At 44.2% G+C, this 18627-nt stretch overlaps 1 protein-coding gene across 1 annotated transcript in view; it reads left to right on the forward strand.

Moving 5' to 3' along the window:
* The first annotated feature begins 14829 nt into the window (after window positions 1-14829).
* The window catches only part of PAPSS2 (3'-phosphoadenosine 5'-phosphosulfate synthase 2), a 68366-nt gene continuing 64568 nt past the window's right edge, over window positions 14830-18627 (forward strand). The window contains 3 exon segments of the mRNA XM_028127607.2: window positions 14830-15069; window positions 15072-15173; window positions 15176-15298. Coding sequence (XP_027983408.2) covers window positions 14830-15069; window positions 15072-15173; window positions 15176-15298 — 465 coding nt within the window.

Genomic DNA, 18627 nt, shown 5'->3' on the forward strand with positions numbered 1-18627 from the left:
TAGATGTGTTTCTGCCCTCGGGGAGCTCACAGGGGCATCTGGCACCTCACAGTCAACTGTAACATAAACTAGAGAGCTTTGCTGGGAAAAGCTTGAAAAGCTTTGCAGAGGGAGTGGCATTTGAGCCTTGAGAAATGGGAGGGTTTCAACAAGTAGAGATGGGGGAGAATGTCATTCTTTTTTTTTTCTTTAAATATGTTATTGATTTATTCACAGAGAGGAAGAGGGATAGAGAGTCAAAACATCGATGAGAGAGGAACATCGATCAGCTGCCTCCTGCACACTCCCTACAGGGTATGTGCCCGCAACCAAGGTACATGCCCTTGACCAGAATCGAACCTAGGACCCTTCAGTCCACAGGCAGATGCTCTATCCACTGAGCCAAACCGGTCAGGGTGAGAATGTCATTCTTGAAAATGGCAACAGTGTGGGTGAAGGCATAGAGTGTATCATCCCTCGGGGGATGTCCTCAGTGAATGGTGGCCACAACTACAGCATTAGATGCATTGAGACAGGTGACCAGGGGGAGATAAGGTTTGATATATGGCTTGAGAACCATATCTTAAAGGAGTTGAATACCTCCATAAAGAATTGTAGTCAGGCCCAACCAGTGTGACTCAGTGGTTGAGTGTCGACCTTATGAATCAGAAGGTCACAGTATGATTCCCAGTCAGGGCACATGCTCGGGTTACGTGCCCCATCCCCCGTGGGGGGCATGCAGGAAGCACCCAATCAATGATTCTCCCTCATCATTGATGTTTCTTTCTTTCCCTCTCTCCCTTCCTCTCTGAAATCAATAAAAAATATATTTTTTAAAAAAAAAAGAATTATAGTCAGGAAGCAGTCAGGAGCCATGAGAAAGTTTGGGCAAGGATTTGGCATGATCTGATTTGAGGTCGGTGACTCTGATGCACATAGTGATATGAGTGGGTTTAAAGATGGAAAGGTTGAAGAACTCTCTTCATGTTTATAACTTTTTTTCTTAATACCATACAGCTTAGGTTTATGGCATGAGGCATATTAACATGCCTGTCTCCTCTTAGAAGACAGACTTCCTGTCTCAGTGAAATTATTTCCTACCCCTCTCATTACAAAGAGAATCCCTACAATTATATACATATATCACTTATTGCATTCAAGTGACTTGAGATTTTTGCCCCTTCTAGTAAAGGTTAAGAGTGTCCTGTAAAACATTTACCTATTTTGGTTAAAATTGAAATGTGGGCTTTTATTTTAAAACTGGAGGCCCAGTGCACAAAATCGTGCACGGGTAGGGTCCCTAGGCCTGGTCAATGATCAGAGCTGATCTGTGGGGTGACGGCAGGCCAATCTGGGGGGCCCTACGAGCTGCCCGCTCGCCAGACCTGTCCCCCACTGCCGCCGCCCGTCACCTCCCTTTGTGGGGCGACCGGGGGGGGGGAGTAGTTGGGGGGCCCCCTGCTGGCACCCACCTTGGTTGGCCTGGGGCCTGCAGGCTGGGGGCAGCTCCTGCATTGAGTGTCTGCTCCCTGGTGGTCAGTGCATGTCATAGTGACTGGTCATTCTGCTGGTTGGTCAATTTGCATATTAGGCTTTTATTATATAGGACTAGTGGCCCGGGGCACGGAATTTGTGCACAGGGGGTGGGGGTTGTCCCTCAGCCTGGCCTGCTCCCTCTCCAATCTGGGACCCCTTGGGGGATGTCCGACTGCCAGTTTAGGCCCGATCCCTGTGGGCCGGCAGTTGGACATCCCTCTCACAATCTGGGACCGCTGGCTCCTAACCGCTCACTTGCCTGCCTGCCTGATCACCTCTAACCACTCTGCCTGCCGGCCTGCTTGCCCCCAACTGCCTCCCCCCACCGGCCTGCTTGCCCCCAACTGCCCCCCCACCGGCCTGATCGCCCCCAACTGCCCCCCCTCTGCCAGCCTGCTTGCCCCCAACTGCCCCCCGCCAGCCTGCTCACCCCCAGCTGGCCCCCCCTGCTGGCCTGCTTGCCCCCAACTGCCCCCCCTGCCAACCTGATCATCCCCAACTGCCCTCCCCTCCTGGCCTGATCACCCCTAACTGCCTCTGCCTCAGCCCCACCACCATGGCTTTGTCTGGAAGGTCTCCTGGAAGGTCTCCCGGTCTAATTAGCATATTACCTTTTTATTAGTATAGATACCCAAGAGAAATGGAGACATATGTCTACACAAAAACTCGCACATAAATGTTCATAGCAACACTATTTACAACAGCCAAAATGTAAAAGCAGCCCAAATGTCCACCAAAAATGGATAGAGAAAATGGTATTTCTATACAATAGAATATTATTGGCCATAAAAAGAAATAAAGTACTGATATGTGCTATAACATGGATGAACCTTGAAATATGCTAACTGAAAGAAGCCAGACACAAAAGGCCACATATTGTGTGATTCCATTCATATGAAATATCCAGAATAGGCAAATCTATAGAGACAGAAAGTAGATTAGTGCTTGCCAGGGGCTGAAGGATGGGGGAATTGTGGGGTGATGGCCAAAAGAGGTAATAAAAATATTCTTAAATTGATCTGGGGGAAGGATGTACAGCACAACTCAGTGAATATACTAAAACCCACCAAACAGTACACTTTGAATGGGTGAATTTTATGGTATGTGAATTATATTTCAATAAAGCCTCTTCTTAAAAAAAAAAAAAGAAGAAGAAGAAGAGAAAGAGGAAATTATTCTAAGCCTTACTTCTGTCTCATGGAGCAGACAAAACCACATTGCAAACCTCCTGACTCCACGAGGTTACATCAGACTCAAGCTCAGCAAATCCCCATCTCGTCAGCCCCTCCCTCCACGTCAGCTAGGGAGGGTACAAGGATTTGACATTTGCTTTTCTGTGGAGTGAAAGTAAGTGACAGGATCACCCATCCTCCTATCACAGGCAATGGCAAGGCTAAAAAGGACTTGTGTTGCTGAGCATTTGCCATTTTTCAAAAATTTGGTTGGAACTCTAGGAATTTATTTAAAGAACTCTATCCCATTCAATAATAAGAAGAGTTTATTTATAATTTTAAAATAATGTTTAGTCTATTCTTTTGCCCTAGAAGCTAGCAAGGAGAGAAGTCTGGTCAATGAAACACTCTGATGTCTGCTTTTTTATATATGATTCAAGCTCCTTTCTTTGGACTCAAGTGATATGAAATTTCTGATTATTCAATCTGGGCAGGGCTCAAGATATAACTGCAAAAACATTATCTCAATAAAGGGTTTGCTAAGCAACTTGACATTGTGAATACGTTTTCATGGACTCATTAACCCTACTTAAGAGAACAAGCTGTATTAAAGTTCGCCAGATGAACATCCATGAACAAAACTAGTCAATACAACTGCTCCTTCCCTAGCAAGGTCTTGACTGGAAACATAGTTCAGGAGTTGAGAGTTAGTTCTTGGAAGAATTTTTTAAAAATTATAAAACAATTTATTTTAAAGCATTATAATAAAAGTTGATATTGTCTCTAAAACCATTTAAGCTCCTCTTTTCACTTATGCAGAATGACTTTTCTACTAAAAACTCCAGGTTAATAAACATTATTCTGTTCAGAACGTCTGTTTTTTTAAAAAAATGTATCACATGCACAGGCACAGGAGGGGTTACATGCATAGTTGTTGTAAGCATGGGCTGTGGAACCAGCCTCCCGGCTTTGCCATTTACTTAGGTACTTAGCCTGTTTGTGCCTCATTTCCTCTTCTATGTAATGAGCACGCAGTATTAGCTGCTTTATAGGTGGTTGTGAAGGTTATGTAAGTTGATATATGTAAGGCACTTAGAATAATATCAAGTGCTATGTGCATTATCTTTATTGTCATGGCTTAGCCAACTAGGCATTGGGCCTAAAACAACCAATTAATCTTAACTCACCCTCACTTCGTTGCACTACCTTGGGAATTTGTATTTGTAAAAGAACCCGATCATTAGGCCATGGATGGGTTAAGCTAATGCTTTCTCAGCCAAATTCTAATATGAAGAAAGGTGTCCATGGCCAAATGGATTAAGGAATGGAATGGATAATCAGGACTAAACTTGAGAAGTTTTTTAGGCAGGGAAAAGTTTACAGAATTTCCAGAGATGATTTTTTCCCCCAAACTTACTTAAAGAGAGCACTGTGTATTAGTTTGAGAAACCCTCATACCACCATCATTTTTGAGAAAGTTTGTATCTTGTGTGAATCTACTACCTAAGTCAACATTGGCAAGCTATGCTTCCTGTTAGAATAGCTTCTTAAGAATTCATACTGTATTCTTCCACAGCTCCTATTAGACACAAGTGCTTTTGTATGATGCAAGTTCATACATGTTCAACATATTAGCATTTTATTTTAGATCTGCTGAGAAAACATTCCCAATGTGGCTGATTCATTTTAATGGAAGTATGTATTTCACATACCAACGTGAAAGAGAAGTGAGTAATGGGTATGGACAGAAAGCACTTGATAATTGATTTAGGTAGGAATCCCAGGGTCTCATTTTGTTTAAAGCCCTCTTTGCACTTCACAATGCAGTAATATTTCAGGATGGAAGGAATATTGTCACTATCACAACTCCCACCATTCTCTTACTTCTCTGTTTATTCTGTAAGGTTTGCTCAGACTGAATATGGGGTGAGCCAGTTGTTTATGCTGCCAGTTTGAAATACTACCATTTAAAAATATGGAAATATCGTCGGTTCATAATTTAGAATAGGCAAGTGTGATACATTCCTCTTAAAAAGAAAAAAAATTCAATGTTTTAATCCTCACCTTTGAAAAAATGGTTATTCTTCTGAAAGGACCATGCCCATGACATTGGAAAGCATGCAGGTGTGTAGATAGAACTGAATTAACAGCTTATCCAAGAGACGAAGAGGAGTGACTTATGTCTGAGTTCATAGATCTGACATCTGAGAAATGATACATTGCTAATCATTTCTAAAATAGTCTAAGGGGAGTAGAAGGGGCCGATTGGAACTGTAATATGTTACAGTAATGTGTTAGAACTGTAATGTGTTACCGTTTCAGGCCACTCTGGAATGATAGGTGGAATGAAAATGGAAGCACAAACCCAAACTGGAATCCCAGCTGAAGCTGGTGGGTGTATTTTCACTATAGAAATAGGCAAATACTAGAAATCAAGGCTTGCTTTATTTTTCTGTTGATTGTCCAGAGCAGAAGTCAGGAGCCTTTTTCTGTAAAGTGCCAGAGACAAAATATGTCAGGCTTTATAGGACATGCAGTCAGTCTCTTTTCCAACTACGCCGGACCGGGCTATGGCACACAAACAGCCCTGGACCATACATGAAGCCACCACCCCGGCTGGGTCCATCATGACTTTTTTTATGCATACCAAAAGTTGACTTTCATATAATTCCCACATGTCATGAAATATTCTTCTTTTGAATATTTTCAGCCATTTAAAAATGTTAAAACCATGCCTATCTTGGCCATATTTTTTTTTACTGATCTCTGGTCTAGATTTAAAATAGCAAACATTAATCATGAAGATTAAACTTAAAATGAGTCATGTTTGTAGGTGTTACATTGTGAATAGTACAAAAATAAAAAGAAAGGCGATACTTTTCTGCTCTTCAAAAGCTGTTATACAGCAAAGAAGCTGCTCTGTCATTGATGAACAAGTGAAGTCCGGCATAGTAGTGCTGGCTTATATGTCCAAGTTGAATAATTTCACAGTAGATCACATATCAGATCTAATGACAATAAATTTATTGGGAAAAGCACAGATTAGGATGCAATCCCATTTGACAAATCGTGCTTGAATTATACCCCTAGATTGGCTACAAATTCAAGAATTTGGCAAAAATTAAGAACACATTCTGCAAAAATCAATCAGCTCTATCGAACTTACTGTAGAGAGTATGGATATTTGCTATTACTTGTGAATGGTGACCTCCTGCTTGAAGGCATAGGTCTCAGTTGACCCCCACTCATTTCCAAGTCTGCACAGGACACGGTAAGAAGCTAAAGGTAACAATAATTGGTGAAAACTCTGGAGCACTACACTAGTGAGGGAAGTTCTGAAGTTTTAGTGGTGCTGAAAGATGTGAGCAGAGAGGTCCCAGGACGTTCAGTCCTTCACAAGCACCAGCCCTCAGAGAGATGAACTATTACAAAAACTCCCCCACGTGTCTCCAAATGGAATTTGACGAGGTCTGTAGCCAAAGGCTTGTTTCCCAAGCAGCCCTAGCCCAGAGCCTAAGGCAAAAGCCTAAACCCAGCCAAGCCTCCTGGTGCAGGGCCACCGAAATGGCAGAGACCTGGGGCAGGCAGCTTCCCAAGGTGCTGTTGTGTTTCGTGGGGCTGATGTGAAAGGACATCTTGCTGACCACCCAGAGTTTGTGACCTGAGGAGCCTTCCCTGTGATGGAAGGTCTACTTGTTTTGCTTTGAGAGGCACACTGGTAGGACCTTGGACTCCAGCAGCTCTCCTGGCCCAGCACCAGGCGTCCTTTGCTCCCTGCTGCAGGGAGTCCACCCTTCTCTGACCCGGCTTTTCCAGGCCTCTGCTTCTATGGTGTCTGTGCTTCTCCTCTTTACCTCAAAGCTCTGCTTACTCACGGATTTCATTGCCTCCTGACATCTGATAAATGGCTTTTCTGGATTCGTCATGTTTTAGCTTCTGCTGCCAATACGGAGTTCCTCCCTGTCTCACATTTAAATGTCTGCCTTCTCTGAATTTGGAGCCATTGCCTGGTCCTCTTCATAGCAACCTGTCCTGGGCTGGTGAAAGCATTAGTTCTGAGTGTACAGACACATCAAATCGAAAGCTTCCATGTTCTTTCCATTACACTCAGGGTGAGCGTGGACAAAGCTAAGGGCAGGCCTTAACCTTTCTCATCACTGACAGCACAGCTAATTCCAACTCATATCTTTTTCATAAAAAAAAAAAAATGAACACGTGCTTTTGATCATTCCTTTTTCCTCTTCTTTTGTCTCTCTCTGCCTCTCCTTTTCCTTTTAGACTCAAAATAAATAAAATATGATCCTTACTAAGACTGTGATTGCACAAAATATTGCTGGTGATGCATTTTATTAACTTTTTTATTTTGAAATAAATTTAGAGTTACAGAAAAAAATTGCAGAAATAGTACAGATAGTTCCTGTATACTCCTAACCCAGCTTCCCATAATGTTACTATCTAACTTCGGTGCAACTATCAAAACTAAATCAAATATAATCATCCTTAGCATTCTTCTAAAACAACAATGATATAAAGGGGGGTGGGGTAGGAATTTCATTTATAATTCCATAGGAATTACTTTACTGCATGTATGAGATTCAGGAAATCTAAATAAAGACACCATTTGCAAGAGAATAAACTTAACTATTTTATCAATTCTCCTCAAATTAGTATGTAATTTCTTTATTAATAATTTAATACAGGCCCTATACAATTTTAGGGAGCTTAATAAAATATTTCCGTAATTAGTCCAGAAAAGCAAATGGGCAAAAAAGTTCCAAGTTATCTGTAATTGAGTCACTTTTCATAGGGGCTCATAGTCATAAGGATTTATTACTATTAACAATTGCTGGGGGGAGACCCCTGCCAGCTAAGGTTATGCATCTTGGAGGAAGCACCACAAACCGATAGAAAAGTGGATAAGTTATTCTATAAGTAATATTCAAAAAAATAGTACTGTGGGACAATATTTTTAAAGAATTAACTGATTTTTATGCTTAATATTTCCCCATCCTGGTCCTCTACCATTCAAGCAAGACCATTCTGGGCTCAAGATACAAAGTAGAAAATGTAACTAGAGACTTCTGGATTTAAAGCCTAAAGCCCTTATTGAAAAAGAAAGAACTCTGCATAAACAAAGCATCTGGGAGCAAAAATACCAAGGCCTCATTAAAAAACTCTCAGCCAGAATTAGAGCGAAGTGACCTCAGAAAGGAATTTCAAGAGTGGGATTCAGGAATGTGTGTCTTTACAAGCACCCCCGGGGATTTTGTGCCTGGTGAAGCGGGAGAACCAGTGGGCTAGCACAGGTTCCCCACTGACTGCAAAGTGGAATCACACCCAGAGGCGTATAGATTGAGAGGGAGGGAGGGAGGGAGGGAAGCCCAGGCAGCTGCATTTTTTTTTTTTTTTTCAAACTTCCAATGTGATTTCAATGGTTAGTCAGAGTTAGGAACTCCTGATAAAGTCTTATTTCCTTCTCCACTAACACTGTAAGACATGATTTTCATAATGTGGGTGATTTTTTAAAGACTATCCAGGGTTGGTTGTCTCTGCAAACATCTAGTGTCCTTATTTTCTAAATTTCCTATAAAAAATTGAAAGGTGTGGGTGAGTTGGAAGACCTGTATCTAAGGCAGTGATCTGCAGAACATGGTCCCTGGAACAGCAGCATCAGCATCACCTGGGAACTTGTTAAAAATGCAGATTGTGTCCTACCCTAGACCTCCTCCAAAAGGAATTCTGGGTGTGGAGGAGGGGTAGCAATCTGTCATTTAACAGGTCCTCTTGATGATTCTTCACTTTTGAGAAGCAATGAGTCTCTTGAAGAGAAACTTTCAAAACTACTGATACCTGGGACCCACCCCCAGGTTTTGATTTAATTAGCCAAGTGTGTGATTCTTCACATGGTTATAATGTGCAGCGAAGTTGGAGACCTTTTGAAGCTTCAGTAGAACTCCCCCCTGACCAGAGCAGAATTGTCTTTCTAAACAAAGAGTGAGGAAAAGAGCCCTGGCCAGTGTGCTTGGTTGGTTGGGCATTGTCCCATGCACCAAGAGTCGAGGGTTTGATCCCTGGTCAGGGCGCATGCCCAGGTTGTGGGCTCAATCTAGATAAGGGGCATGCAGGAGGCAGCTGATCGATATTTACATTGATGTTTTTCTCTCTCCCTTCCTCTCTCTCTAAACATCAATTTAAAAAATTTTTTTTAGCTCTAACCAGTTTGGCTCAGTGGATAGAGCATCGGCCTGCGGACCTAAGGGTCCCAGGTTCGATTCTGGTCAAGAGCATGTACCTCGGTTGCGGGCACATCCCCAGTAGGAGTGTGCAGGAGGCAGCTGATCGATGTTTCTCTCTCATCAATGTTTCTAACTCTCTATCCCTCTTCCTTCCTCTCTGTAAAAAATCAATAAAATATATTTTAAAAAAATTTTTAAGTGAAGAAAAGAAAAACAAGTGTGTGTGTTTGGAGGTGGGGTAAATGGAGAATAGACAATGTTTTAAAAATAGGTGGATTTCAAGGTTTAAATATGTTTGTTTTGGTAGTGCATGTAACTTTAGCCAATATTATGATTTTTATTGCCCCATTTATCTTTAGGAGACCAAGATAACCCCTATGATTATAATTGTATTTCTAGTATTTAATGATTGAAAATATTATATGAAGATTAGAAAATGAATTTGACTAACATTTTAAATGAGTATGCATTTGATTCATTACTGCTTCAACTAAATACATTTGAAAAATAGTAATATGTATGTAGAGCTATTACTTTTTCAGAAAATGCTTAGTACCCATAAAAATCCTCTAACAATACTTTCAAGATGCCTGAGATTTTTTTACTTTTATATAAAAGGGTGGGAAGAGAGAGAGGGGGAGGGAGAATAATTATATTGATTTTTTTTACTGCTTATCATTCCATGAAGTGACTGTCCAAATTTATACAATCCTTCCAGAAGGTTTGGGACCCACTCATAAATTAAATTATGTCCAACATATTATATTATTTTTTTTGCAAATTTACCATTCATTTATAGTTCTATGATATTCTCTAATAATTATAATATTAATATATATCACCACATATCTCAGTTATGTTGGAAAAGAGAGTACTTAGCATATAACCCCATGTAAGTCATTCCTAAATGGGATATTTCTGTCCTACCATTAGAGACAAATTTCTCTAATTATAACTCTAATTTCTCTGAAAATATTGTGTTTTGTGGTATTTTAGGCCAGATATCACAATGTCCACTTCTTTCTTTCCTTCTTTCTTCCTTTTGGCCTTCCTTCTTTCCTTCCTATAAAATGTCTTAAAATCTAGCTAAGTTTATAGTTTGGTCTTTTCCTAATAAAGCCTCTAAGAGACATGGATTAAGTTATCTTCCACTTCGCTAAACATCTGTTAAAAGAACCTATCGAAGGCTGAAAATTCAGGCAATTAATTGACTGAAGTATATGATTTGCCTGACTTGTTTTCAATGAGCTTTGTTGAGTTTTGGAGTGAATTTCCCTAAATGTCCTAACTGTTTCTACTTTGAGTAACATGTGATTATACTAATACTTGCCCTTCTTTTAAAACTAACACAAAGAGTAGACCAAAACTTTGGACTGGATTCCACCCAAGAAGTGGGAAAAGAGCATTGCTTTTGCCTGGGTGTGTGGGCTTTGCCTCTGGCTGCCTAAGCTCTGTGGCAGCCTTTTGGTGAGAGGGTCAGTGATGCTGTGCAGTCCGGGGTCAGCTGCTTCTCTCTGCTCTACCTGGGTCTTTAGTGACAGGCTGGGGCAACTCTGGAAGGTGGCATAGGGCAGTGGTCGGCAAACCGCGGCTCGCGAGCCACATGCGGCTCTTTGGCCCCTTGAGTGTGGCTCTTCCACAAAATACCACGTGTGGGCGCGCACGTCCAGTGCGATTGAAATTTCGTGGCCCATGCGCAGAAGTCGGTTTTCAGCCTGGGCGAGTCTATTTTGAAGAAGTGGTGTTAGAACACTCAAGGGGCCAAAGAGCCGCATGTGGCTCGCGAGCTGCTGTTTGCCGACCACTGGCATAGGGAATGGCAGGGTAGGAAGTGAATGATTCACATAGCCAAGATCAACAGCCCAGACAGCCTGGGCCATCAGTATGGTGACAGATCACCCTCCTATCTACCTTTCTTTTATCATTGAAACTCAGGTTAAATGATCACCATCCACCATCCATTGGACTTTCTTCGTAATTAAGTCATTGCCTTGGTGTGTGTACTTTTAAATATACCTATATTCAGGCACTTATCACATTCCCTTGGAATTATTTGTGTACATATCCATCTGCCTCACCAGACCATGGACAGTGGCTTCTCATCCTTGGACATGAGAAGTGTCCCATGACTAATGACAAATGGAAAGCCAGCGTATGGCTAATGCATTCTGATGGGCATGAAGAAGAGAGCACACAAAATCATGTAGCCGCCTGATTGTATATGACAGGTCCTCTATAACAACTCCCCCACTTCTATTATATCTCCTAAACTCAGCAATGCAGATACTTATAATTTTCTGAACATACCAGGTGATTTCATGCAGCTCTCTGTCTTTAAATTTTCTAATTCACATACACCCTCACTTTGGGAAGAGGAATGGCAAAACCAAGCCTTCTTTCAAGTCTCAGTTCATGTATCATTTTCTTCCCCAAGGAAATCTGACATCACTCTCCATTGCCCCTCCTTCCAAAGTTCCAGAGATTATATTAACTGACTGGCTGTCTCTCCTCTGTGCTTCCAAAGTATCATTTCTTTTAACTGACCAGTTTAATCTATGCTCTCAATTTCTTCTGGAAGAGATAATGACTGGTGCCCACAGCATACTGAATGCTCTTTGACAATAGAATGCACTGGAATGCCCACATACTTCTGCACTCTACTCCTAAGCTGTGTGCTCACCGGGATCCATTGCGTTTGTTTCCAAAGCTATTAATGCCAGTTGTGCTTGTTACTGTAAATAAGTCAGTTAGTAGATGTGACTTAAGTAAATAGTATACGAGTGGGAAAAAAAGAATTGTGTTTTCTATGAAAACAAATGGGTCCTTTGGAAAGATAAGCTGCTAAAAATTATACTGGTGACTTAGGTATAGGCGAGAGAATAGACAAAGATGGGGAAGGGGTTTATAAAAATCTTGGAATCTCCTCTCAGATTATTTAAGTGCTCTTGATTATTAACTCCACCTTATAAAATCCCAAACTGGAAATTGTTGAAGACACCTTATGAGCGATTTTTAGAACTCCCACCAGCATACCCATACCACAATAGAAGCCCTTAGCCCTACATCAAAGATTAGTGAAGTGCATGTGTTTTGTGTCAAAATAAAATGTCATTTTTCCCTGTCCAAGTCATGTACTGAGTTGAAATGATTGGGGTCAGGGTGTGGGAACACAGTCTATCTCCTTCACTAGATAGTGAGTTCCTTGAAGACAGAGACCCCATCTTGTTGGTCTTGGTAGTTAGTACCTGTGCTTGGGAAGAGTGGATCCTAGCCCACTTACTCTAAGGGCTTCTTGACCCAAGGGAACCAATCATTAGGTCTCGGTGCATCATAGCCACTAGGGGGCAATGTAGCTGCATTTCTTTGGAATGATCGTGGAGGGGTAGTGCCTCCAAGCTTGTCCCCTAAAATGTGATGAGTCCCCCCCATCCTCACCCCCAAATGTGTTGGAGAACCTATGGCATAAAATGTCTCCCCAACACTGGCATTCTTTGTGTTGCTATTTGTTTCCCTTGCTTATTTGGGTGAGCTGACTTATACCATCTTTTCTAAACAAAAAGGACAAAGTCACCACCTCATTAAGTTAATTATTAAAGCCCATTCAGTTCCTGGAAGGAAGGAAAAAAAACAAAAACCTCATGCAAATGTTGTGACTAGTCTCAAGGATTATGAGTTAAACGTTGTGAGTAGTCTCAAGGATTATGAGTTGGTACAATCAGGGTAGGCCGCAGTGTTTCACAGTGGAGTCTGGGAGGGAACATTACTGAGGAAGTCATGCAGAGTGTGTCCATATGAAAGGATGAGCCCAACCCTTCCTCCTTTCCCCCGAATGAGTCTTCTCCCACTTCTGAGGTTCTGGAATCATAGACTCCAAAAATTAAGCTGCTAGTTGCTCATATGGTTTCAGAAGGAATGTCCTCTCCTAAGGTAGTGAGATGAAAAAGATTTCAAGACAATCCCTTTAAGAGAAAAACCTTGGGAGAGTAAAAAAAAAAAAAGTGAGTATTTTGCTTCTCAGTGAGTTGCCATGTTGCATTGCAACTAAACTGATGATGTGTGACGTTAAAGGATCTTAAACAACCCGCAGCTCAGGCCCAAGGGAGCTCAGGCCTCCTATTTCACAAGTCTTTGGAAGCAGTAAAATAATATCTGTTCGAAAGCACTACTTGAGAATTAATCAAATCTAGAACAAGGTAATTTACAATTATCATGGGTCTCGAAGTAGTTGACCTAGAGGCTGTGGTGCTATGCACAGAGCATTCGGGGCTTGAGTCTCAACTCTGTCCAACTAGACACTAGGTTCAGATTCCCTCCTTCTCTCAGCACCCCAGATTATTGCCCACCTATAAATTACAGGGGAGCAGTCCTAGGAATTTGCCTTTAACTTCCTTCTGTTTCAAGAACCTGGGTTTTTTTTTAAAGACAATGTAAAAAAAAAAAAAATACAACAGTTATGCAAATTACTATTTCTCCACTGGTACTTAATTTACCTTTTCTCCTAGGGCAGGATCTGGCAGTGTCCAAGACATGGTTGGAACTGATACAAAAGTGTTTTTTTTTTCTCCAATGAAATTAGAATGGGATATTACTGTTTAAATCACATGAATTCAAAACGTACTCGTTTGTGTCCAATACAGAAACTCAAGCCCAGTTTTTGCCCTCTAGCAGTTGGAAGGGAGTGGTGGCAGCTTACTCAAAATGAGTAAGAAAACAAATATACGTACTGACATTTTGACACTGTGAAAACACGTAGGCTGCCTTTTAAGTTTCTGACTCCTGATTTATTTTTCTTCCCCATCTTTCCATGGAGAAGAAGGGCAGTCAATGAGCACTCACATCTTCAGGTGTCTGTCTGGAGAGCTGGCCGTCTTCCAGAAACACAATTAGGTATGAAAGAAAAGTTCCATCCCTCACCCCTTTAGAGTAAACTTCTCCAGTCCTCTCACAGAAGGACGACCAAAGTTGGAATTGAGCAGCGTGGCTCTTGTATATCTTCACGGTTCTTTCGGGGGACTGTCCTATTCTGTTTGTGGCGTTACGCAATGCAAGGAGCCAGGATACAAAGGGGTATGAGACCCAGTTGTTGTCCTCCAGGTGCCTGTCACTAATCCCAGCTCCTCTCCTCCGTACCTCAGCTTGTCCCAGACAAGCTCTGGAATAGCGTCGCCTCATGCTGTCCTCCGATAAGACCTTGGAGCCCTGGGGTCTAGCCTTAAGCCTTCTCACCTCGGACATCCTTCCGCTCTTTCCCACAGGGCCCATCCTGGTTGCCAAACACATGGAAACACTATAGGAATATTTGGGGGAGTGGACTGAAACGAGTCCCTGCGCTACCACTGGCCTCGCTTGCTTGACTTTGTGAGAAGGAGCAGGGCCTCAGCCGGCCGGGCCGTCTGTAACACAGGAAAACGTGAGCTCCAAAGGAGTGCATGCATATAACCCCCTTCGCACCACGCCTGGCACTTAATACACGGGCCAGCATCGCGACTAAATGATGTTATCATCATTGTACATGATGACACGGGCATAGGAAACCTGGGCTGTCCAGGCTGACAGCTCGGCTTTGAATCCCCTCACCTGGAATATCACCTTGAGAAAGTCTGAAAGCCTCAATTGCTTCATCTGTAAAATGAGGAGGATGTAAGGGCGCAATGCCTGGTGCGGGGGCGCATGAGCCTGCAGGCAGAGTTCAGCCGAGAGGGGATCAGTCAAGGCTGGCCGTCGCTGTTAAAACTGCGGGTGACGAGTGACGGCGAGCTGGGCGCCCGTGCCCCCCCCCCCCACCCCACCCCTCCCTCCAGGACCATGCCAACGAGTCTGGCTGTTTCAAGCATCCTTGTCCTTAACCAAGTAAGCTCTGGGTCCCAGAGGCAGGAAGACTTCCTGGAAGAGGCGCGGGGATGGGGATGGGGGTGGGGGTGGGGGATGCTCTGGGACCAGCTGGGAATGGGAAAGGAGGGGCTGTACTTGACCCCGGGCTCCGCGCACGGCCTGTGGGTCTGCCCCTCGGGCTGCCAGGTCCTGCTTCGGACCCGAGCTGGCCCAGCCGCTCCCGCGGGTGGGGAGCCCGGTCCGACCCCGCCCAGGCGGCGGCCGGGTCCCCTGGGCTGGGCGCTGCTGGCGGAGCCGACGGGGCGGAGAGGAGCGCGGCGGGAGGAGGAGTAGGAGGAGGGGGCTGGTCAAGGGAAGTGCGACGTGTCTGCGGAGCCTTTTTATACCTCCTTCCCGGGAGTCCGGCAGCAGTGCCGCCGCCGCCAACGCCAACGCCAACGCCACCCGTGCGCCCTCCGTCCCCGCACCCAGGAACCGGGCTCCGAGTCCAGCGCGCCGGGCGCCGCCGCAGCCAGCATGTCGGGGGTCAAGAAGCCGAGGACGGTAGGCTTCGAGTCGCCCGCCTTCCTCTCCCCTCCAACCGGGTGGCGCCGAACCTCCCGGGGCACCGGGATCCCACCCTCCCCGGGAGGAGGCAGCCGCGGCGCGGAGGCTGGGGCGCCGGGAGGAGGGGGAAGAGGAGGGCTGGGAGGAGGGAAGCTGGGGAGCGCGCTCGGCCGGGATTCCCGGGGCAGCCCTCGCCCGCCGGCGCCCCGAGCCTCTGGGAACCTCCGCGCCGCGGAGTGGTCACGCCCCGGCGAGACCTCCGGAGCCTGCACAGTAGGTCCCGGCCAAGAGGAAGGACCCTGCTGGGACGTGTCCTTTCCCCCCAAGAGCTTCTCCAGGCCGCCTTTCCTTCTGGGCGACAGCGAGCGGGTGGAGGGCCGAGCTGCCCGCTTCTGCCAGGGCTGGCCTCTGGGCGCACGCCGGCGACGGTCATTGGAACTTTGTCCATTGACCCTTCTGGTCATGGGCTCTGAGGACGGACTTTCACGGAGGAAACTGCAATTATCTAGACTTAACGGGAGGAAATGGCTTTTCTACAACTGGCAGGATTTAACCCTTAGCTTAACTCAGCTCCCTGTTGGCTCTGGTGGCACCTCAAGTTCAGGCGGGGGAGACTCCTCCTTCGCCTTGGAGTAAGATGAGGGGATTGTCGTGAGGAGGCTCCGTTTTATCAAGAATTGCCAGGACATCCCTTTGATGGGAAACAGAGGGCTTGTCAACGACAAAAGTTCCTTTTCCACTTAGCAATAGGGACTTCTGTCAATTTCACATCCTTCAATAGGGCAGCAGTAATCAGAGTTTCAAGGAGCCTTGTAGACAGCGTTTGGACCACACCCGGGGTGGTCAGCGAGCCTTCTTAAGATCCCAGCCAGAGCCCTAACCAGGTTAGCTCAGTGGATAGAGCGTCGGCCTGCGGACTGAAGGGTCCCAGGTTCGATTCTGGTCAAGGGCATATACCTTGGTTGTGGGCACATCCCCAGTAGGGAGTGTGCAGGAGGCAGCTGATGGATGTTTCTCTCTCATCGATGTTTCTAACTCTTTATCCCTATCCCTTCCTCTCTGTAAAAAATCAATAAGACATATTAAAAAAAAAAAAAAAAAAGATCCCAGCCAGCAGTCTGACTGCTGGGGACTCATCTTTACCTACCACACTGCAAGCCTCAGGTGAAGGTGGGGGTGCTCAATGGACTGACTTCTCTTAAATAGTTAAACTTGTGTTTGGCACATAGTAGGTGCTCACTAAATGGCATTACTATAAGTAGTAATGTGTCTTTAATGTAATATATCATTAATGTATAATCACATCATTACTATTAGTATTATATAATGCTTATTACTGAAATATCTTTAAGGAGTATTTGTGGTGGGTTTGAGGAGAGATGGAAAATCAAGAATTTGGGGAAGGAGAGTGAAGGGGCCATGCAGGGGCTAGAAGCATGGGCTTGTGCAGCCAGGGAAAGGGGGCTCTGTGGTTTCAGGGGACCACACTGGGCCAGCAAAGGAGGATCCAGGAGGGAGGTGGCATCCATGTGAAAAGGGAGAATGGTCAGGATCTATCTGCCTTTATAGGAATGATTTTTATTTTAAAGTGGGGAGACTCTCAGGATTGTAATATATTTTAAAATAGCGTCAAATGAAAATCACTTGCGTTTTAGGCCTATTTAATTTGATTAATTTCTATAAAATTCTAAATGGCACCTTCTAAATGACAAGCTACTGTGGCATTTAGTAGCCTTTTATGTCAGTGGCGTTTTAAGGCTTCCTCCCTGCTTGCATCAAGAATTCCTTCCCAGTTCTGCTGGGGGTGGGAGGGCTTTTTCAAGCATTAGGAGAGAAGGGGCCCTGGTCTTTCCTCTTCATGCCTCTGGTTAGCAAGAACCCGTGAAGTGGAGGGTTCTCGGGGCTTTACAAGCTGTTAGTGGGAACTGCAGAGTCAAGTTTTCAGAGAGAATTTGAGGGCTGGAGGGTTTGGGTTGTGTATTTACACATTTTGAGCCTTCTAGCTTTTGTTTTGGTGGTGTGTGTGTGTGGGGTGGGGGAGGTCTTTCTAGGATCAAATTAACACCTGATGTAGCTAAAAGGACTTGTAAACTTTGATTTCGAGAACACATTTATAATCCAGGCCCCAGCACAAGTTCCCAGAAGGACCAGGTAGATACTATTGGGTAGAGCAAGCCAGCTATAAATGTATATGAAATCTCTGAAGCTTTAAATGTTCATTCAAAATGTACATTGAAACCTTGCAGGCCAAACACAAATCTGTCCACCTGTGTGACTTCTCAACTAATTAATTATTTGACAGGTGAATCATGCTGATAGAGGAGGCTATCTAAAAGTGAGGAGAAGCATTGCATTATTTTCTGCATTACCAGCAGAGGACACACTACAGTCACTGCAGTAACTTCAAATTTTTGTTGAGTCCCTACTGTGTGCCAGGCGGTATAATGGGGTGAATACATCTCTCCCAGGATTTTCTGTCACATTGATGAATATAGCCTTTCAATCCAGACCCCTGTGAGAAGAGTAAGTATGTAGGTTTGTTTAAATAAGGGAAAGTAGGATGATTTTCTCACAAGCTCGAGAAAAAGAAAAAGAGACATGTTCTTTTATAAGGGAAGGTGGCACATTCCTTTTTTGGAAACCTAGGACACCTACGTATCACATCCCTCCATACCCCCCCCCCCTTGACTTACCTCCAACACTGGCCACCCCCACACCCCTGACACACATAAACCTAGGAGAAGGAAGGAGGCAGACTGCCTTCAGAGGACTGGTCCTTTCTTCTTGCATCATTTCCTGGATTAGCATTTTTCAAGGCTGACAGACAGTTACTATGTCCTGAAGACAGCCAGTCTCAAACGGTCAATACTAAGGTATTAAAATATTTTCCAAAGGATCAAACAAGCCAGTGGTTGGGAAGGAAGTGAAGGGGTATGGACAGGGTAACACTCTTCATAAATGCAAGAGGTTGTCTAGCTAGTAGTTGAAGCTGCTGCCTAAGGCAAGACATGAATTTCACAATGAGTAACCATTGCAGCTTCCTAGAGGCCAGGTACTCAGCCACACTGTATTTCATTTCATCCCCAGAGTAGCCTTCATCCAGGAAACTGAGCCTCATCTTTTAGGGGAGGAGAAACGACAAAAAGCAGGACAGGATTTGAATCCAGGTCTGTCCAACTTTGAGCACAGAAAGGGAGTAACAATGACTTACCCCTTACAATTGTTCTGAGGAGTAAATAACTTCTAAACAGTATCTTGTACGGATCTAGGCCAAGAGTAAGTAGCTATTGTTATTATTATTATTATTGTGACACTGCTGTGGTCTG

This window comes from Eptesicus fuscus, chromosome 17 (assembly GCF_027574615.1).
Source record: "Eptesicus fuscus isolate TK198812 chromosome 17, DD_ASM_mEF_20220401, whole genome shotgun sequence".
In the NCBI taxonomy this organism is placed as follows: domain Eukaryota; kingdom Metazoa; phylum Chordata; class Mammalia; order Chiroptera; family Vespertilionidae; genus Eptesicus; species Eptesicus fuscus.